Source organism: Lathamus discolor, chromosome 1, assembly GCF_037157495.1.
Source record: "Lathamus discolor isolate bLatDis1 chromosome 1, bLatDis1.hap1, whole genome shotgun sequence".
Lineage (NCBI taxonomy): Eukaryota > Metazoa > Chordata > Aves > Psittaciformes > Psittacidae > Lathamus > Lathamus discolor.
The window spans coordinates 70,072,759-70,095,022 of record NC_088884.1 but is presented as its reverse complement, the minus strand read 5'-3'; the positions used below and the strand labels follow the sequence as shown (position 1 = coordinate 70,095,022).

The window sequence follows — 22,264 nt, the reverse complement described above, 5'->3', positions numbered from 1 at the left end:
CTATGGCAGGGGGGTTGGAACTGGATGATCTTGAGGTCCTTTCCAACCCTAACTATTCTATGATTCTATGATTCTAAGAATCTATGCATATTAAATTTCAGAAGAGACGCAGATTAGTATCTTCCTTCTTTCCAGTGATGGAAAGTTTTATTTGATGTTATTTTACTAAAATGTCACAAAGTGTAAATTCCCACTTGAAAGGCATTGTAGCAGTGCTGTTTCGAAGATGAAGCCATATACAATGATAATGTTAGTCTTGTTACATCTTGTGATACAGAAGGGAATAAGGTGTTGTAAGTTTGTAACCTAATTGGCACACATGGCCTGCAAAGCTGCTGGTTTGCAGGATTACTGGGGTTCAACAGAGCCAGCAACATCTGAAGCCTTTCATTGTCAGCTAGATCCTGTTGTAACCTGCAACTCAGCAAGTCTGTTTGAAGATGGAGAAGCTGTCTGAGCAAGGAAGGAAAGGAAGGGAAAACGTCCGGTGGGAAGCAATGAAATCTGTTTTCTAAGGGTGAGGGGAGACCATACATAGACTTACTGGCCTGTGAAAATCAAAGCAGGAGAATTCCTTTCTGCCTTTATACTGCAATGCAAAGTAGATTCTGCCCATCTTGTGAAGTCGCATAGTCTCCTCCTTGTCTGCAGTTTTTATATGCATACCTCCCTATAGTCCCAATGGCATATGATTTCCTCAGCTACTCTTATATAGCTGGATTTAAAACTGTGTGACTGCCTTGGATGTCGGACAAGTTCAGATCAACTCTTCCCACCACTTTTCTTTTTCTTCATCTATATACTATAATACTTATCAGTTATTATTAATTGTTGTTGAAATAGGTAAAACATACTTAAAAAAAATATTTCTCAAATTAAAGGTTTACAGAGGTAAAGGTAGTTCTCCCCACACACACACTATGTATGTACAGGTAAACATGAAGTTGAGGATTATCCCTGCCTTGGAAGATTGTCTGGCCTAGAGTAAAGCAAGAAACAGCACCAGAGTAAAAAGCAGAGAAATCTTTCTTAGTCTTTCTCACTTCTGCTTCAGTCAATCCTTTTTTTTTATCTGAAACTACATAGTCTCATGATGTGGTAACTGTTAACATGGAGATGGGCAATGACAAGCTTCCTTCCCCTCCCTTCCCAGTTAAAAAGCTCCATCTAAGTAAGTGCTTTAGGGGCTATAAAATAGGAAGTACAGACTTCCTATTTCAGAGGCAATTACACAGGCTTTCCTTGAAAGGGTGTGGTCTGCTTCTTTAAAAGTGACATTTGAGGTGCACAGAAGAGGTAACAGCTATTTCGAAGACCTCCTTGCCAAGAACAGCCTGTGGTCGGTGTATACCTTCTGCCTCCAGTTGTGGTTCTCCTGGTTTCTGCATCAGAGGATTCCAACACTGTCGGGGAGGCTGGACAGGGAGAGTCACCCACCAGGTTGAGGAATCACCTGCCTCACAGAGAGCTCTGGATCCAGGTAAGGGAACTGCTTCCTCCCTGGGGAAAGCAAAATGGCAGAGAGTCTGCTCTCATACAAGGGCTTTTGAGTCATTACATGGTTTCTTAGCTGTAATGAGTATTCAAGGGCTCAGCCAGCTGTTCCGGTGTAAGGAAGAGGCATTCAGGAGTCTGAAAGTCAATAGGAATTTAAAAGGATATTTTCCGATGCTCCCCTGAAGTATAAAAGAGTTTCAGCTCTGTAGCATACTTGAGTAGGTGGGTTTATTACACTTTTAAGAGAGCAGTGAGAGATGACCAAAAGGACTTGAAATTCCAGTATCAAACAGAGTAGTCCACGGTCTTTGAACCACTCAGTCCACTCTGGTATTATTTCTACAAATCACAACTTGTTTGGAGAGCAACTGAAAAATTCGCATGTTGAAGAGAAATCTGAAAGTGAATGAATATGGAAACTCAACCCTTATACTTCCCAAGAGCTATGTGGTTGGGAATCAGACTATTAAGGAAAGGAAAAAAACAGAACACCATTTCTGTTCACTGGGAAGGCTTTAGGCATTAAGAGCGGGAGGATGAGTCAATTTGAAGGCTGAGTTCTCTTCAGGATTGTTTCTTGTTGCTACTCAGCTAAAAGAATCCCTGCACTTCCTTGAAAACATGCATTTACTTCTTCATTCTTTGCTCATACTGCAAGCTCATGCCATAAGAAAAGATGGATTTTTTTCCTACAATAAATACTTGGTAGAAGTTCCTTCTAAATGTCACTCCAGCATGAAGCCTAAAAAAGTTCCCTAATTCAGTTTTACTTCCATTTATGTGAAATGAAAACAAGAAGCTCCACAATAAGCAGAGCACGAGAGTAACCAGCGGGCAATGAAAACGATTATGTTCTGAATTAGGATCAAGCTTGTACGCAAAGGACAGTATGAACATGAAGGAGATTTTCATCCTTCTCCTGAATCTGTGTTTGGCCTTCAGTGTCCAAGACACAAGAGGTGAGTTTCAAATTTATATTCTGTTTTATCCACCCATTATTGCCTTCCTTTTTGTATTTGTCTCCTTCTTTCAGCTTATGCTTTTCCTCATTTTCTGCTTGCTTTTCTGCTTCCTTCTACCACCATCTTCTATGCTGTAGATCTTGATCAAAACCAGGGGGTAGCAGGTGCATGTGCAGACAAGTCACCACAACATATATTGGTGGTATGGATATGAGAAATACTGGACAAATTGATGAGATGAACAAGCTGACTGGTAATGAGTAAATAGGAAGGAAGAATAGACCCTGATAGCAAAAACATAGGAAAATGAAGGGCTATATGATTCAGATGCTGGTGTACAGGAGTAGAGACAAGTGGACAGACACAAGACAAGGGCTGGGATGCAAGTGGGTTACCAACAGCAGCACCCAGATGACCGGATTTTCTTCTTGTGGAATTTCTGGCAGATAAGGAGACCATATGCCACACCCGTTGCTTGTCCTTCTGAGTTTAATGTCTTTCCTCTTCTGACACAATGAGAGATACTTCTCCTTTTCTCTTTTTCTCTTTTTCTCTTTCTCCTTTACTCTTTCTTTCATTCTTTCATTCTTTTGTTTTCTATCACTCTTTCTCTTTCATTCTTTCTCTCATTTTTTCTCTTTTTCTTCTTTCTCCCTCCCCTCCTCTTCCCTCCCCTCCCCTCTCATTCCTTTCCCTTCCTTCCCGTTTTTGCCTGTAAAAAGCCCCTCAACCAAGCTGATAGTAGTTCTCCAGAAAAATTATTTGCGAGAGCACACTCATGTGTGCATGTTGATGTCTCTGTCATCCGGAGGTCATATCCTAATAGTGCAGCACACATACCACCTTCAGAGAAAATGTCACTATTTACATTTGCAATCACTGCATCTTTTTTTCCTGAATTCTTTCTCAGAGACCATCCCTATGAAGAGCCTAAGCTGCTACAACGACTACAACTCACAGGTGACCTGCACCTGGATGGAACATTCAGAGGCTCATGCCCTTGTTGGTATGACGCTTTACCAAAGGGATATTATAATGTAAGTACCTGGAATGTACTGAGCTGGATAAAAGTCCAAAGGGAAATTGGCTACAACTTGGAATCCTGGGGGCCAGCAGTCAGGTTTTCAGAAAGTGTGGCCACCTCTCTCTCACTGGGTTAAAGTAAAAGTTGTGCCTTCTTATGAGTCCTCTTCTAGGAAGGGAGGAATGAATAGGGTGTGCTAGTGAAGTTATTCTAATAAACTTTACTGTTACTTTCCCATAATTTTGCTGCGGGATCATAGATATGAAGTAAGGTGGGGCACATAGGTTACTGTTAGTGGGGTGGAGAAGATAGTGTCAGAACAAGTATAAGCCTGAGTGTTGTTTATAAACCTAAAAGGGAGGAGACATTCCCCCTGTTGTTTTGCTGATTTAGGAACATCACTGAGAGTATGGTTTTGATCACTTCTGAGAAACATGTATAGACTCTGTGTCTGTGAGATAGACAAGACTGGTAAGATCATCTGTGGCATCACTTTTCCTCCCAGAGATACTGATACATTTATGACAGTATCTTTCTGTTACATCTGTTTCCTTATAAAAAGGGAAACGCATCATCAGACTCTATCAGTTGTGAGGATAAGAAAGGACAGAGAGGGAGGAATAGTCACGGGAGAAAGGAAGACAAAGAAGGAAAGCTGAGACAAAAATGTGTTAGAGTGTGGGGATACAGGAAGGAAAGGAAAGAGAAAGAACTCTTGATTTTATTGTAGAGAGAATTAATAGACCTGAAAGCATCTGAGATGAGTGGAAGGTCTTTGGAACAGGGCCTAGAAGCTAATGTTTCTATGAAAAGATGATATAAAATTACTTGGACCCTTGGAAGATTTTCTGGAACATTGTTACATGATGGCGTGTGTGGCTCATGCAGGAAACATGACTGAAGTGAATTAATCAGACAAGCAGGTATTAAGAGTGGACAGTCACACAGGTGAAATCAAAATGGCCAATGGCTAAACAAGGACAGCTCACAGAAGAAGAATAGTTGACTAAATTCCAAACCATAAGGTGATGTTGATGAATAGATAGAAATATCTTCAGGACTTCACAACCCATGGGCTGACTCTTATTTAAGGGTATGCACATGTAGAGTCAGTCCCACCCATACTTCAGGAATACATCCCTGGTTTCCTTGCTAATACCCAAGTTTTAAAAATAGCAATAGCACTGAATAACGTTTGCTGACATATAGCTGGCTAGGAGACTCTATCCTGTCCTGGAAGTCAATATTTGGCTTTAGATATCCACAACTTAATGTTTCTCATCTGAACTGGAACAATATAATACGCTGGGCATGAAGCCATCAGCACAAACAAGATTGCAGAGGGCACAAAAGAAGCCACACATCTCTCCAGCAGCTCAGGCTACTGCAAGAACACAAAGCTTATCCTCTCCTGTCTATTTTAAAATATTGCTTCTAATTTTCATGATGCTCCTTGGCCTGGAGAAGGGCTATCTAAAAGAATGATTAACATTCTGGCTGGGATCCTTAACGAATAAGTAAGGTCCCTTGGCAGAGCAGAACTACTGAGGGTACAGAAGTACATTCTGGCTGGAGAAAGTTTTCTAAGTGCCTTTCTGGGACTGCAAAAATGAACGTCTTCAAGAAGATAAGGATGATCAGAAACTTCCCCGTGTTTCACTCCCGATAAAAGGTGCATTTCCATGACAGTGTTTTTCATTTCCTCACACAAAACCTATGAGGTTATGTGGAGTTAGGCTAAACAAATAACAAAAATAGACTGGTACCAGAAGATAACATTCTGCTGCACAACCTTGAAATGAGAAGGCGTTTGACAAAAATGCTGGTGTTAAGAAAAACAGGACTAATAGATACAGTGAGAAGAGGGTATGAGTAAATTATAACAGAATGGAATGGAATTGGTTTCTGGCATTTAATTTAGCATTAACTATAGGTCTCTGAATTAGACCTTTATAGATCACTTTTTCTATACACAGGAACAACAAGGAGATGTTCTGCAAACGCCAGAGAGAAAACGACTTATATGAAGCTCCAGACACCTATGTGCATTGGGTTTGCTGTAACACTACAGACGAATTTGGAATAGGAGTGTATGATACTTACAGCTTCAAACCTAGCAAGACGCTTCAAGCAGAACTTACTGTTGATCTTTTCCAGAATGGTAAGCATTAAAGGCCAAATTCTCATTTTTCCAATGAACATTAGGGATCATTGCGTTTCAGTCAGAAAGTGAATTCCACTTCCATTGTGAAAACTACTGAAGAGTTCCACATTGAGAGGATGGGGCGGGGAAGGGAGAGGGCAAGAGTAGAGGAGCATCTGGAGCTGGAGGGGGTACTCAAGCAAGAACTACTTGGTGTGCCAGGGATAAAATATTCTGGAAATAGAGAAGCTTACCTAGGTGTTTTCTTGTCCTCTGATGTTGTTGTCCTCACTATCTCCTCTCATGGGTTGTACCTTCACTAGTTCAGACCCTCCCACCTCAAAACCTCTCGGTCAGCTTGATAGCATCAGGAGACTTCTTGCTGACCTGGAAAGCTGCTGATGGAAGCCAAGGGCTGGGCAATGCACTGGAGTATGAAGTCACCTACAAGAGGGACTGGGAGTCCTGGGAGGTAAGAGTGGAGGAGCCGACCTGTCCTGGTGTGGGTAGTAGAGAGCCTCTGGTAGAAGTTGTGCAGATGAACGGCCTTTCCATTCTCAGGCACTACGAGGAGATGCCACAAAGGTAGTTTCAGGTCAGGCAGAAGGGGCTGTCTTTCTGTTTGCAAGAGACTTACCCAGTGAAACACCATTTGTCCTGAACTGAGTGCAAAGATCTGTTCTTCGCTGACAAAAATGCACTGCACTTGGGGTTTGATTTGAAATTGATTTTGCCCTGAAGCCCTCCCAAATGGAATTAAATCACAGTCCAATAGAAGCTTGTGGGTTCATGTGAGAAAATGGCAAAATGCATTTGAAGCTGCTTCCCTTTTCAGAAGTTTATGTTTTGGTCTTTAGTTTTTAAGAGTCCTTATTCTTTGCCTATCCTTTCCCTTGATGTGCATATGTTTCTGTTCTGTACCTGTCAGTGTGATCTTTAGTTTTTAAGTGAAGTATCTTGGTCAGATTGCCATAGAATTCTGCACTGAGCAGTTGTCAGTCATGAACTTGTGTAGCTGGTGCAGAATATGATTTGGGCTCTGCATGATCAGGGTACTGCCTGTGCCATGCTGGCAGCATGCATGCTGAAGCCCCTCTAGTACGGGAGCAGGGAGCATTGCATGGCAGCATGTGCATGGACCATCACGTGTGGCACTGCTTTGATGCAGTGTGGCAGTTTCTCTCTTTCCCTGTCTTCCCTCCACTCTTCCATTCCCCAACTCTCCAATATCCTCCCTCCCCACTCTCCATCCTTTGCCCCAACAACAGAAAGCTGCCTCGCTCTTGCTCTCCAACACCACACGGTGCCATCTCAGCCACAAGGACCTTGTCCCAGGAAGCAGCTACGCTGCCCGTGTGCGAGCCAGACCAGGGCGAGACAGCGGCTTCTCTGGGCAGTACAGCGAGTGGAGCACGAAGGTGTCATGGGAGACCCCTGAAGGTAACATGGGATGGAGTGGGGCCATGCAGGGATGGAAGCACTGGTTGAGAAGCCAGACGTTCCCTGCCCCTTACCTTGCTCTCATCTTCTCTGAAGGTGACCTTCAGCCCAGGAACCTTCGCTGCCTCTTCAATGGTGCAGATACTCTGACCTGTAGCTGGGAAGTGAAGGAAGTGATCACTACCTCTGTCCTCTTTGGCTTGTTCTTTAAGGCCACTCCGACATCAGTGTATGTGCTCGGCATATGGCAGCATGCCTGTGCCTCTCCCATGGATTTTCTGCTCTATCCCATTCCCCCAGTCTCAGCACAACCTCTTTTTCTCCCCTCAGAGAAGAGGAATGCTCTCCTGTGCACGAGAAGGCTTTGCGTCATGTTCCATATGTGGTCCAAAGCTGTGAGATCCCTGTTAGCAACTACAGCAGTCAGAGCCAGTACCATGTGTCTGTCCAGGTCAAGACAGAGGAGAAACAGTTTGAAGCCTACAAGAACAGTGAGTTGCTGTATTGTCTCTTACATTTGCTGGTTGTTTCTTGGAGACATGCCTGTCTGGGCGAGTGTGGCTGAGAACACTGGTCATGGGGAGAAGCAGGTGGGAAAATACTGGGACTGATGAAGAAAGGAACTGGACCCTGGAAGCACTGGATGGGGTAGAACTCCTCTGCTGGATGAGGTTTGTTAGGTGGATCGTCTCTGCCTGGATGTATCTGGAGGTACTTGGTGCTCTTTTCACAGACTAAAGCTGGGAATACTCCTGCAGTGGGAGAAAACGGCAGGCAGTAGCTCCTGGAGAGCTGGAAATCTCTGTAAATGTGGTGGACCAGCACAGATGTTTCAAATATTGCTTTACTGCTTTTCTGTACACAGGGAGTGCTGTCAGCATTAATGGATATGGATTTTCTGCTATTTAGTGGCCTATTGGTTTATGTATTTGACTAGAAAATGAAGATGCAGAGAATTAAGAAGTGCTAAAAAGCTGAGACCTCCTACACTGCATGAGACAAAATTGTTTTCAGTCTCTGGAAATTGCTCACAGTGGTGAAAGGGAGTGCTGGACCAATACGCTGACAAATACCCTGACACGTTCTGTGTGTTCCAGTTAAGGTGCTGCCACCTGCAAATGTATCAGTTACAGTGACAGAGAACAAAGAGTATGAACTGAGGTGGATAAAACACACTTTGAGATACAACTTCATAAAACAGAGATACCAAGTTGAGTACTGGGAAAACAACCAATACAAAAAGGTAAGTCTTAGAAAGTGCAGGAGTCCTGGGTTTCTCTTTACTGGACAAATAGGAAAGACGGTTTCTTTCACCTTGCCATTTGTGCTTCTTTTTATTTCCCAGACTCTCCAGAAGTTAAATATCAACAATGATGAACCTCCATTCATCTTCACCCTGCAGATGTTGTCATCATCTACAGAATATAGGGGGAAAATGCGTGCAAGGGTGAATACACCCCTGGATTATGAGGGGCCTTGGAGTGAATGGAGTGAGGAGTTCAACTGGAAGACTGAGAATGGTACTTTTCATGCAGGCTGCTTCAATAAGGTTTTGTGGGCTGTAAATGGCTGAAATATCTCTATCGCAAACTACATTCTCTCAGCAGTGGTTAAAGTTAGGTCCAGACATGAGCTATCTGGGGCTGCTTAACAAAGTGGCTGTTGTGTCTGCATCCTTGCAGTACAGCAGCAGTGTAAATGAAGGAGCTGAGCAGGAATGACCTTTTAAGATTCTTTCCTACTTCTCTCGTACAAGGTGAGTACAGTTTTCCAAACAGAGAACCAAGCAAAGATCCTGAACAAAAGATCATCCTTGTTTTCTGATTCGAGCAGTCTATTCTGCTATCAGTGACTGAAGAGCCAAAGACTGCAAGAAGATGGAATATAAGCCATCAAGTCTTTTATGCTGTAAAGTGACTATAAGATTGCATAAAGCACATAGTAGAGCCTACTGGAGATGAAATCTTTACTTATTTTTGCTGTTTCTGGACTTGGAGGCAGAATGCCCACAGTAGAGTGAAAACCTGTAATGGAAAGCAGCCGCTTTGAAGGTGGATACCTATTTCTTTTTTCTCTGTTTCAGTTTTGCCACCAGTGGTTCTTCCTGTGATGCTCCCAGCTCTCATAATCACTTTGCTAATAGCTGCTTATTGCAGCTGTAAGTGTTTCCTCAGGTAAGCTTGTGTTGTTACTAGGAAGTTTAGCAGTGTGTTGACTATGCGGGTGTCATAAAAGCTGAGGTGCTTCTTGTCCCCCATGAGAGAGAGGTCTATGTGAAGATGTGCCTTGGTGTGCAATGGGCAGCCTTGTGCATGTCTGTGCAAAGGTGGGAGCTGGGTGATGGCATGCAGGGTGCTGGCAGTGTCTTGCTGCGCAGAGCAGCTTGGTGTATAGGGTGCAATCTATTATGGTTGAATGTTGAGAGGCAAATCTGGAAAACTTTGTGTGGTTGCAGGAAGAAGAAAATGTGGGAGGAGAAGATTCCAAACCCCAGCAAGAGTATCCTGATCCAGAGCTACCTGGGGGTAAGAAGGACCTGAACCTTGAAGGGTTCATTATTTCTCTATTTCACGACTTCAGATATTCTTAAGAACTCTTACTGTCTTCACAATGAACAGGTATCTACTTTAGTCTATGCCTTATTGTTACAGAAGTTCTGGTTATATTCAACATAACTGTGTTCTTGTCAAGCACAACACAAAGAATACTGCTAGACAAAGAAGTCTAGCTTCAAGGCACCAGGAACCATCAGACTCATAAGACCTTTGGTAGATGATCAAAAGGGGTCCTGCCATAATATCCACTAGGTCCTTCAGAACTCTAGGATGAATCCCATCAAACCTATGGACTTATGAACATTCAGCTGATACGGTCAGTCCCTTAGAATTCCAGTGTCCACAAGCAGAAAGTCACTGTTGCACTCACAGTCCTCTGACTCAGAGGACTGGACAGCCAAAGGTCTATCAGTATTATTAAAGACTGAGGCAAAATAATCCATTGAATGCCTCTGCTTCTTCATCATCCCTATTAGTCAGGTAACCATCATCAACAGGTATTGGTCTAATGTTTTCTTTAGATCTCCTTTTGCTAGTAATGTACTTAAAAAGCCCTTCTTGTTGTCTGATACAACACTGGCCAGCTTCAGCTCTTGGAGCTTTGGCCTTTTGTGCTTTCTCCCCGCACATATGAACCATAGCTCTGTAATCTTCCTGTGAAATTTGACCTTGCTTCCAGAGATCATACAATTTCTTTTTCCTCTTGGTCTCCAGAAGAAATTCTCTGTTCAGACAAGCTGGTTGTCTGGCCCTCTTGCTTGAGTTATGAGACACTATTACTGTGTGGATTCTGAAAACTGGCTCTCACTTTTGGATTTACAAGCCCTCAAAAGTAGGTTCCTAGAGAAGACTTTAAAGTAGCTCCCCAAATAGCTTATGTTTTGCTGTCTTGAAATTCAGGGTAGCAACTGTGCTGTCCTTTTTCTTATTACTCTGAAAATTTTAAACTCAATCATTCATGATCACTGTGGCCAAAACAGCCACCTACCATCACATCTCCTACTAGTCTTTCTCTGTTCACATGTAGCAAGACTGGGAGGGCATCTTTCCTTTTGGACTCACTGAGTACTTGTAGTTTGGTCACTGGTAAGACAATACAGGTTTGAAGTAAGCATCTTCTGGAAAGCAGAACACACCTTCTAGTCATATTAGTGGAGTTGTATCCTTATTGCCAGATGCTGTAGGCTCTCCTTTTTGTTTTCCTTGTCCATGGTTCTGGATTCTACTGCCAGTGAGACACTGCTCTTTTGCCATGTCTGCTTTTTCATTTTCAGAAAGTGCATTTAGGACACAGGCCAACAAGCAGCCAGCTGGACTTCAACAAATGCAGTCTTTCAGAGAAGATGGAGCAGGCTAGCTTCCTTCAAGTTGTGGACAGGTAAGTGAACAGCACATTACAGTGACACTGTGGCTGAGAGTCTCAAGAGAGCTCCCTAAGTCGTGGCAGGATATAATCAAATATTCTGTCACTAGAAACCCTATTCGAGTTGCTTTTGGGCAGGGGATAGAATTTTTTACTATCTGGGTTAGTCTGCTTTTCCAAGAAAGATTTTTCTCCTAACCCTATGTGTAGCTATGTGTCTTCTCAACTAAACTTGTTTTATATTTGATGTTTACCACAATAATCTCTCATGAGCAACTTTGAACTTTCCCACATTTAGGCAGATGAAGTCTTTGACAGAGTCCCCTGAAGAGCAGGCTAAAAACACAGATATTTCCCCTGTGGCACTGGACCTACAAAACTCATACCATGCTTTAAATGAGCCAGAGTACGACCCAGTTGTCCGCTCAAGTCAGGCTGTTCATCATTCCCTTCCTGTTTCAAGGAGAAATAGTGCTGATGCAGGTATTGCTTCCCAGGCAGCGATCCATTGCTTGGCTTTCAATGGTCCATACTTGTACTGCCCTGTGGTGTCCTCCCAGCCTGATATGCATCAAACCCTGGAAAAGAACCCAGTGGGACTTCGTGAAAAATCAGTTTCCCTTCAGTACGTGACCCTACCAAAGGAAGACTATCCACAGTCTCCACAGAGGCAAAACCAGCCAGGAGCAGGTCCTCCACAGCCCTTCCTGCTCCCAGATCAGAAGGAAATGATGCAGCACCCCAATGATGAGACAGAAGTCTCACCGGCCCCACCAGCCTGTGGGGAAGGCACAAACGTGAGAAGAGAACAGAAATCTCCAAAGGCTCTTGGCTGTATCACATCTCCTCAGCAGTGCCCCTTGGAGTACATCACCACAGAGAGCATGTCACTGCCATCAGCCAGCGGCTCCACTCATCCACCACTTGTCACTGCTGGGGAGCTGCCCTTTGACTCAAAGGAGTCCCAGAGCCCCAGTGACTGCTCTGACCATGAGTCTTCTCCTGGGAAAACTGGTGTCACGGCCCCATTTTCAGGTCAAGCACCAACCTCTTCCCCTGAATTGCACCTGGATACATTTGGAGACTATCTTGCTGTCCCTGTAGATGTCCATGGACATTCAGATCCCACAAAGATTTGTTTGCCTGTCCTACAGAAGGGGAATGATCTTCCCAAAAAGCAGCCTTTATCAGAGGGTAACTTGGTGGTGCTAAACCCTGACAGCACTGAGCCAGTTTTCCTTTGCCAGGTTGGTGACTATTGCTTCCACAGCTTAAAACCCAGTGGGAAGATGGATGTTAGTCAGGAAGACCACCAAGTCAAGAAACTTTCTGAAGGCAAGACAACACCTGAGAAGTCTGTATCTGATGGTGAATCCATCACTGGCAAGGAAAAGGCTGTATCAAAAATGCAGGCTATTCAGCTTTTCAAAAACCTGAAATCAGATGATTACTTTTCCTGGCAGCAATCTTTGGGGATCACAGAAACCCATTAAATGGGCAAATATTAATGAATACCAAAGATACAGGTAACTGAAAGAAGCTCCAATTACCTGATGAAAATGAATCCCCAAACCTAGGAATAAATAAATACCAGTTCCCTCTTTGAGCTTCCAGTGCAATGTGTTGAAAGGCCTGAAGTAGCTCAATATCCTTCTCAATGACCTTCACAGATTTGGCATGGAAGACAATCCAAATATTGCCCTTTGGTATTTTTGCAAACTTTCTGGCTTATCCACAAAGAGCAGTTTATCCTCCTCATGATCCTGTGACAGATCACAGTCATCTTGCAATGGTACCAGATTGCCTGAGGCAAAACTTGGAGGCAGGAAATGCAGACTTAGCAGCATAAAATGTTATCAGAAGAAGACAGGCTTGGAAACCTTGGAAGGAAACTTATATTCTTGAGAGCAATTTTGTTAAACTTCTGTGTGTGTGTATAAAATAGATCTTAGAGTCACCAAGGAGCTTTCATATCTCTACCCTTCCACTATTGGCATGAAATAGGTACAGTGTAAGGTGAAAGAAACCCAGACAGTAATCGAAGGGTAAATAAAAAATGAGAAAAATTGTTGAAGTTCAGGACACCTTTCTCAGTGTTAAAGTTGAGTATGGAATATTCTAAAGGTAAGAACATTACTGGGATACATAAAGTAGTAGGCTGTAGAGAACCATGAGGGAAATGATACATTACTGAAGGAAAACCCAAGGGCTCACAGGGCGCAGTGAGAGGAAGAGAAGGGGGCAGGTAACAGAAAATGGAAGGTAAGAAATGTTGTGAAGGTGCACAAGTCTCTGTCTGCTCGGGTTTCTTTATTTCTAAGTGTTAAAGTACTGTATTTTCCTTTAAGTTGTTTATGCATGATATAATTAGTCTATGTAGATTCTTCCTTTCATTTTTTCTTTTTCTGAGAAATAAGCTGTATTGAGAAAGAGGAACCATTTTTTCCCCCCAGCTCTGCTGTAAAGAAAGTGGTGCAAAGTAAGAGCATTTGTTCCAAGCTGCCATTATGTGATAAGTAAAAGGCTTTGGTTTCATACCTGAAAGTGGGCTTGCATTCCAAAAACCATGTTTCTTTTTTCAATTATAATATATGTACTAATAAAAAATATTATTTCTTCCTATAAATGTTCCCTTCCGTATGTTAAAGGCATTGTGGTTACGATAACATTACTATTAGCTCAACTGATCTGGCCTCTGAAAGTTCTGTAGGTTCAGCTATGTCGCCTGTGAGCTAGGAAGTTTCCTCCTGACTTTGCCGTATTATTTCACAGAGATAACGAGAAGGAGTTTTGTGTTTGTGCCAGCTGATTCCTCCTGCTGGGGTAATGGGACAGGGCTGATTCAGAATTGCAGTAAAATGCATTGGGTTTTTTTCAGAATTTAAATCTTTCTAAGTACCATTCCAAATCTGAAAGGTGAGCAAATTCAGCTCGGTGTTCTTCATAACAAAAGGCAGGCAGTTGCAGCCTCTGATAGAGAACACTGATGAACACTTTAAGGGATTTTCAATTTAGTCCTTTCCTAATCAGTGGATTTTTTTGCTAGTCTCTTCTTTGGCCTTTTGTGAGTAGCACAAACAATTTCTTCCAGGCTGTATGACTGCGCTCTATCTAGGCAGGTACTAAAAGGAGATATTCAAATTTATATGCAAATTTGGTATCTGGATTCATATTTTTGATATGCATCATTTTGTTAGACCCTGAATTGCTGTGATTTTATTAATCAGGAATAATAGCTTGTGGAAGAACTTTTATTCAGCTCGGCGGCTTTCGGATGAAGCTCATTTGCATTGTGATCAGTACTCACATACTCAGTGAACAGCTATCCATTCCTTCTGTCTTCTACACTTCACTGGGCATTTGCAGAAGCTGCTTTTCGGAGACAGGATCTACACATACAAGAATACTTGTATCATATCATGATATCATATCATGACCCTGCAATGCAGATACTATGATCTGGAGACCATCTCAGGAGCTTGGAACTTCCAGAGTAACATGCTATTGACAGGAAAGGGAGATAAACAGTGGTTTTCTTTTGCAACTATAATGATTGCTTTAGGCAGAACAAGTTTCTGCTCTAGGGACGCATTGATCAATATCCACCGAAGCATCATTTAATAAAATATGTAGTGAACATTGGAAGCAGGGGTCATATCTCAGAGCTCTGCAGTGCCAAAGGAATCCACTTCTTTCTGGATTATAGAATCAAAGCTCCTACAAATCTACAGTTCTCTTCTGCATGAGATCCAGCTGCAGTGGGGGTGGTAAAAATCATTGTACAATCCTGTAGCTTGGTGATTCAAGACTTAGGAGCTGTTGTGAGTGCCAGGTCTTCAACTTCCTGATCACTGCCTTGAGCCACAAAGTTACTGAGCAAAAGGAGTTTGCTGCTACCTTCTCCAGCGCTAGGTTCTGATATGCAGGAGAGAAATCACCATTCTGATGATTCAGGAGTCGCTTATGACATGCTCCTCTCTGCAGGGCTTCCTTCCCACTAAGTAGTTCCAGCTCCTCAGCCTGTATATCAGAGTGATGATTCACCAGTGTTTGCTGTATAGTGAAGAAAGGAGAGGTAAGCATCTCAATACTGTAAATCACATTTTACAACTCTCTGTTTACATTTAAAACACAGTTATGAAATCATTGCAACCCTTTCCTTATGGTATGCTCAAACACCAAAGACATTATCTATGTTCTAACAGCAGGCATTTTTCAATTCGTTGTTCTAAGTAATCAGTTATTATTGCCTTGTCATAATCTTCCTCAACCAGAAATGTATTACCTGAATTTGCATGAGATTAGGGAAGCAAGTATATTGTGACCTCAATAGTTCTAATTAAGATCCTGGCTGAACTGTTATTCTGTTTCTGCTGGCTTGGGGGTTGTCTTTTATGTAAGGAAGGAAAACGGGGCTGAGTGGTTTGCTGAGAAAGGAAGCCTGCAGTGAAAAGCCCTCCAAAACATCAAGACACAATAGCTGGAGAATTTCTGAGAACCCTGCATCTCTGCATGGTAATGAAAAACAAACCCAACCTATCCTGCCAGTCGCTGTGTAGTTTCTTGTTCATTCAGTCAAACACATTCATACAAACAATCTTACTCCCATACAGCTCCAATGAATGATCTCTGCCTCTTCTCCTCACTCCTTGCATGTTCCCTCTGCTCTCACTGCAGAGCTGAAATCCCCATGAAAAAAAACCCTGCATGCCACGTTCTGTATGTGCGGAATTATGTAGCACAATGACTTCATGCCTTTTTTGGCCCCTTTTAAGTCCTTCCAAGTGGCTGCCAGGATTCCATATGCTCCAGCCTTGATCCTAACAACTCCTCATATTACACGATGGATGTTTCACCATGGTGTTAGGTGGGTGGACCCAGACTCCTCTGCAAACTTGCTCAACATGAGCCACCTTTGGGGCAAAATCTTTGTATGTTCATTGCGTCCTTTCGAGTTTGCTGGTAGAGAAGCAGATGGTAGTCCTTGTTCTTGGAGGCTAATTTGTTTGCCTAAAAAATGTAGATGTAAAGCTATCTGAAACAATTGTATGGCTTTTTCCATTCCCTTCAAAAAAATACTGCAGCTCCCTGTTCACAGCATGCAGACACATTGCAAACTTTCGAGATGAGCACTTTTACATCTGCTGTAGCCTTGCGGTGTGATTCTATCCTGTTTGTCCTGCTACATTCAGGATGCTGATGCATGTTTTGAGTTTATTTCACTCACTGCAGATTCATGATGGATTCACAATGCTGTTTCACCATCTAAAGACGCCCTTTTCTCCCCTTTTACCTGCAGTAGAGTGTATTATAGGAACAGAAGACTAGCACATTGGGTCTAAATAGTCATTTTATCTCGCCCAGTATTCTGTGTTTGCTGACATTTGCTGTGGATGCATAAAGCCAGGGTGTAGTAAACATAGAAAAGTATATAGTAAATAATTAAATCCCAACTGATATATTTACCGGGTACCTGGCCCAGAGCCTTCCTGATGTGGAGGTTATATCTAAGCTGTTATTGATAATATGTACTTAACGGCTCTGGCCTTTAGAGATCTAACAAATCCTTTTCTAAACCACTTAATTTTTGTCTTCATAATGTTTAATAGTAAAGTAATAATCAAATTATTTAGAAATAAAAACATTCAAACAAACAAACAAAAAAAAGCCCACATTTTCCTGGATTCGTTTTGTGCCAGTTACATGATATGCTGTTCCTTTGTTTTTGTTGTAGGAGAATTAATAATTCATCATTCCTTATTCATCATCTCCTGTCTGAGATACTATAAACTTCTGTCAAATTATCTCTTCGTTGTTTCTTTTTCCAAACAGAAGAATTCCACAGTAATTATTCTCTCTTCCTGTGGATTGTATTTTTCTGATAACACTTCTATACTTTTTCTATTTCTACAAAGTATTCTACAGTACTCCTTTAGAGATGAGATGGCAAGAACTCAATATGATATTCAAGAAACATATTACTTAACTAGTCTATGATAATTGGACTCACCCATTACTACTACTTTTCTCCTCTCACAGCTTCTTCAATCTTACTGAATAGTTAGAATTCTTTATTTTTACATATTTATGAACACTGAATTGATCAATTGATTGAGAGCAGCCTGGCAGAGAAGGACTTGGGAATAATGGTGGATGAAAACTTAGATATGAGCCAGGATTGTGAACTTGCATCACAGAAAGTTAAGTTGTATCCTGGACTGTATAAAAAGAAGCGTGGCCAGCATATTGAGGGAGGTGATTCTGCCTCTCTATTCTACCCTTGTGAGAGAAGGACTGTGTCCAGTTCTGGGCACAGAACTGATCAGAGAGCTGGACCACCCCTCCTATGAAGAAAGGCTGAAAGAGTCGCGGTTGTTCAGCCTGGAGAACAGAAGGCTCTGGGGAGAGCTTAGAGCAGCTTCCAGTGCCTAAAGGGGGCTTATAAGAAACACAGAGAAAAGACTTTTTACCAAGACCTGTAGTAACAGGACAAGGCACATTAGCTTTAAAGTGAAAGAGGATAGATTTAGATTGGGTATAAGAGAGGTTTTTTACAAGAAGGCTGGTGAGACACAGAAACTGGTTGCCCAGAGAAGCTGTGGATGCCCCATCACAGGAAGTGCTCAAAGTTAGGCTGGAGAGGGCTTTGAGCAATCTGGTCTAGTGGCAGATGGGGGTTTGAACCCTTCTAACCCAACCCATTCTATGAATCTATGGTACTATGGTTCTAATTTAATGCCCCATTTATACATAATAACATAGTGGTTTCTCCATCAGCATTAGGTTGCAGTACCCCAAATAAAATTTTGTCTTTCTCAGCCACCCAGATCTCTCCAGTGAGAGATGATGAGATCTCTCATCATTCAGTCTCCCAGTTCATTTAAAGTTATGTTGAAGATTATAAATTCCTGGGAGAACCCACTTAAGGCTTTTCTCCAATATGAAAACTAAACATTAATTTATCTCATTTGTTTTCTGACTTTAACGAACTTTAATCCACATGAGAACCTTCCTTTTATCTCTTAGTTTCTTGGAACTGCATTGCTGAGGAACTTCATCAAGCTTTGTAGACACCTAGGTATAGCGCACTAATTGGATAACCCTGTATCTGTTTGCTTCTGGAGTTCTTCCAAGAACTCTACTAGTTTTGTGAGGCATGACTACTCTCTACAAAAGCTGTTAACTCCTCCCTAGGACATTTCTCTCTACTATTTCTATTTTTCATTACAGTTTGTACCACCTATCCTGTACAAAAGCCAGCTTTTGTCCAGGTCAGTAGTTCCCTGGATTCTTCTCCGAGCACTTCTCAAAATCTTGCATTTCATAGCTCTTTCTCTCTGGTGTTGAGGCTTGCTAATGTGTTTGATTATTTACTGCAGTTATTTGATTTTTTAAGAGCCCACAGATTTTATTACAAGAAAGTAATTGAGTAAGAATGTAGGTTATGCAAGACTTGTAAAGAAAGTAATTCTACTTTATTAAACTGAAAGATTTACTTGGAAAATATCCTTGTAAGCTATTGTTTTTCTCTATAGGTCTTGCCTCATTTACTTTTTCAGAACATTAAGGCTACAATAACCCTACCTTTATAGCACGGCAAGACTTACAAAAGGGCTAAGTTCACTTTTGAATTTTTAAATTATCTTTAAACAGCCCCTTTGGCACTGCAAACACCTGACCTTTTAACAGCTTCTTGGGCTTATTTTTGCCAGTCTTGCTATTTTTTTTAATGTATGCCTTTAAGACATTATTCTAGTAAATTGTGTCTTTTTGCTGTTTCAATTTAGGTCTTGTATATTATTCAGGACTAAATCAGTTTGCTTCTTTTCTTGTGAGTGCTTTCACAAATAGCTCCAAGAAGCAATCACTTATAGCGGCTAAAAAAGTAGAAGCTGTGCCTAGATCCGTATTTGCATATAAAATAGACCAAGGTCCATTTCTGGCTGTAAAAGCTATTGACCTGGAACAGTCATGGATGATCTGTGTATCCAAGCTCTTTCCGGAACAACAGAAGGTGGCCTCTTCCACACTGCAGATTGGAAAGTGTCCCTGGCTTGCTCATTGACATAAACAAAAGCCATGGCAAAGTGTTCACTAACAGTTGAGTGGAGTCTATGATCTCATTCCAGAGGTCAAACCTTTGCCTTGTCCTGGTTTAGTCTACCAGTGCAAACACAGCCTCATCGTAGTTCACTGTGGTGTTTACCTAGTCTAGAATGATTGGACTCTCTCATTGTTACAGCCCTTAAGGATCTCTGGTCATCTGTAGCATTTTGTTCACCTCCTTTTGTTCACGTGATTGATAGCACAGCATAAACAGCATACTGCTCTTTATAGCATGGCATGAAATCCTGCAGCCATTGAAATTCAGTAGCAAAACACAATAATTGACACATACTCTGTTTACAGTATACTTTCTTTAGCATTATTGTGTAAATGCAAACTAGAGTTCTTGTACAAAATGTATATTTATGTACTAGTGTTCACCGAATATCTTCTTTTCATCAAACTTTCATAATGCCTATTACATTCTGGTTTTGTTTTTGTTTTTTGGTTGTTCTTATTTTTTTCCCAGAAAAGGCATTTGCCAATAGTTCTGCCATTTAAACAATATTTTAAAAGGGAAGTATTTGTGTAGGCATATTTGGGCATTTGTCTTGATTTAGTTGCATGGTTCTATATGCTCTGCTTACCTGGGTTATTGCTTTTCTTTGTTTTATTTTCTTACCTTCTATTCTACCCATTATTCTCAGTCATAGGCTTTCTGTGATTTCAGACCACACAGACAGATCAATCTGAATGATTTACTTTCCACATTTGGCACGATTTCCTTGGTTTTCCTTTTAAAATTGCCTCATAGTGGTTTTAATCTTAAATGTCAGCAGCACTGATTCTGTTTTGATTAGGTAGACCCCATCTTATATTAACTTAATGTGCTTCAAAAATTTACCAGATACTAATAAATATAATCCCCTTTCCCCTAACACAGTTTAATCAATCATGCAGTGAGCCTCTGTTATCTGACACAGCGTATAAAACCGGGACCATTGAAGAATGCTACTGTGTAGGACTGCATTTTTAGCCTTCTGGTTTAAACTTTGCTTTCAGGAGCTCGTAGCCTGCTGTTTCTTTGTTAGTGGTGTGCATGTGGGCCAGAACCACTGGGTCTTTCTTAGCACTTACTAACAGAATGTCTAGATTCTTTGTGACGTATGCCATCTTTTCAACATCTTTTCTAGTAAAATGTCCATGTTTTTATTTACTTGGTCATGAACTTAATCTTATTTGGCTTATACAGATACGACAAGACTCACAGTGTCTAAAGGATGGTTTAGTTTCATCCTCATGTCTTGGAGGTGAAAGGTTTGACTTGTGCATCCATTCAGTCAAATTATATCTCACTCTGGTATAAAAGATTTTTAACTAACAAATGGCCTTTTGGTGTTTTGTCAATTCAGAATTCTCTGGTTTCTGAAAGGATTAATTAAAGTCTTTCTGGTCAGAGTCCATCCCAGAGTTTACCACTGAATTCATCTGGTCACTGCTTTTTATATATATGCATGAAAGCTGCTTTCACTGTGGCTCAGCAAACAAAGCAGGAGAAATCCAGGGATTTAGATTCAGCCCTCCTTGCTGGTCTTTGTGTCAGAAGAGTTTTCTTGAACCTCTACCCTAAGTTGCTGCTGAAGTTTGTTACTGGATTTCACTTTAGGGAGAGAACTAACATAGTAGTTAACTCCCTTTGTGAGTCCTTTAAAAAGAAAGGCATCACTTCACAGCCTGATCATACAGAGGAAGTTGCCTTTCCACTTCCTAAAGGCAAAACTGTTACAGGCCCTTGCAGCATAGGTATGTCTTGGCACAGTGATTTCTGTGCAGACTAACAAGGTCATTGATGGTGGTGAATTTGCTACCACTGATTCAGTCAGGGGCTGTGCAAGTGCAAGTTACTGTAGCAGCTTTGCTGAAGTGGCATGCCTCAGTTCCATCCAAAGGAGCTTTAATCTCACACTCAGCAAGCATTGCTCTATTGCAGAAGCACTCTGATTGGTAGACTCTTTGTGTCTAAGGATGACAAAACCTAATTGGAGTAAATTAAGTGAGAGGAGTAACAAGACTACTGCTTGGAGTCACACACTGTGAGTGGGCTTAACAAGCATGAAAAGAAGAAAGGGCAATTACTTATGAATGACTGAAGTTTCAAGAGGCACAGTGCATGAGTATTCACTACCAGTTCACAGTTTTTCTCCACTGAGGTCTCTGCATGTAAGTGGGATAATTCTGTCTGTTAAGAAGAAACTAAAGGAATACGCTTACACCTCTTTTTTAGCTGTGAAAAAAACACGAGAAAAGGTCCCTTGGGGACCACAAATTAAAAAGGTCTCCAGTCTTGAGCTTATGTGGGCAACGTTCATTTCAACAGCGTATCTTGAAAATTATGGCAAAGTAGCTTTCCCTTCTTTTCCCTCTCTTCTGCTTACTCTGCTTTTAGCTTCTTAAAAGTGTTTCTGACACACTTCCAGCTGCCACTGATTCATAAGGAATTGTGTATGCTCTGGAGGATGTAACCCAAAGTTGCCTGAACTCTGGTACTTTCAATTGATAAAGGTCCTGTTCAAAACTGTAGTAGTCTATTCACAGAGACTGCAGTCTAGGTTAGAGAAAACAGTAAGAAACTTCAGTGCCTCTCACTTCTTTAGATGCTACCACTCCCCTGCCTTTTATCAAGATTAAGAAGATCTAAATAGACATTAAATTACACTGACTGTATTTTCCACACTTCTACTGATGCAAAGTGATTTTATCACTTAAATTAAAATATGCAATAAGAGCGTGGCTTGAATTTTAATCCCTTACACTGTGGGTCTGGTTTAAGCAGAATCCATGCTTCTAGTGCAACTATTTGATTGGAAACAGTTTTCTACAGGTCAGACTTAGCAACAGCAATGCGTCTTTAAGGGAACATGCACAGTGGTGTAAACTAATGTTTTATTTAATGACCACTTAACTTTATGGCAATGAATTTTCCTCTCAGAAAACATTGCTCACAGGGAGAAGGATGATATAAGGAACACATTTTGAGTGCAGTTCACAAGTAAAAAGAACAGCGGCAAAGTTCAGCTTCTGTTAAGAGATCATTACACTTATGAGTATACGAGGGAAAACTATACGAGAGAAAACATGGCATTTCTTGGAAATTGTTTAAGCAAAACATAACAGTGAAAAGTAATTCCTTCACTCTTCCTCTTATTTGTATGACGCCTGATCAGGAACCTAATT

General features: G+C 41.5%; 1 protein-coding gene across 2 annotated transcripts; it reads left to right on the top strand.

Annotated features, from left to right (window-relative positions):
- The first annotated feature begins 1,275 nt into the window (after window positions 1-1,275).
- Window positions 1,276-13,610, top strand: CSF2RB (colony stimulating factor 2 receptor subunit beta). 2 transcript variants are annotated; one of them, XM_065679055.1, is made up of 14 exons: window positions 1,276-1,480; window positions 2,361-2,456; window positions 3,370-3,496; window positions 5,460-5,644; window positions 5,950-6,098; window positions 6,895-7,066; window positions 7,163-7,295; window positions 7,397-7,557; window positions 8,164-8,309; window positions 8,412-8,586; window positions 9,150-9,240; window positions 9,522-9,591; window positions 10,896-10,999; window positions 11,283-13,610. In XM_065679055.1, the coding sequence occupies exons 2-14, from the start codon at window positions 2,387-2,389 to the stop codon at window positions 12,475-12,477; spliced, it is 2,778 nt and encodes a 925-aa protein (XP_065535127.1). In that variant the 5' UTR covers window positions 1,276-1,480; window positions 2,361-2,386; the 3' UTR covers window positions 12,478-13,610. The 2 variants fall into 2 exon arrangements, with proteins under 2 accessions (XP_065535127.1, XP_065535121.1); XM_065679049.1 differs by having other exon boundaries at window positions 1,394-1,480; window positions 2,294-2,456.
- Window positions 13,611-22,264: the final 8,654 nt, after the last annotated feature.

Bases quoted from the DNA above. Each gene is read 5' to 3' on its own strand.
- CSF2RB (XM_065679055.1), top strand. From the start codon at position 2,387: ATGAACATGAAGGAGATTTTCATCCTTCTCCTGAATCTGTGTTTGGCC. The intron at 2,457-3,369 runs GTGAGTTTCAAA...ATTCTTTCTCAG, and splicing joins CAGTGTCCAAGACACAAGAG to AGACCATCCCTATGAAGAGC. The intron at 7,296-7,396 runs GTATGTGCTCGG...TTCTCCCCTCAG, and splicing joins AAGGCCACTCCGACATCAGT to AGAAGAGGAATGCTCTCCTG.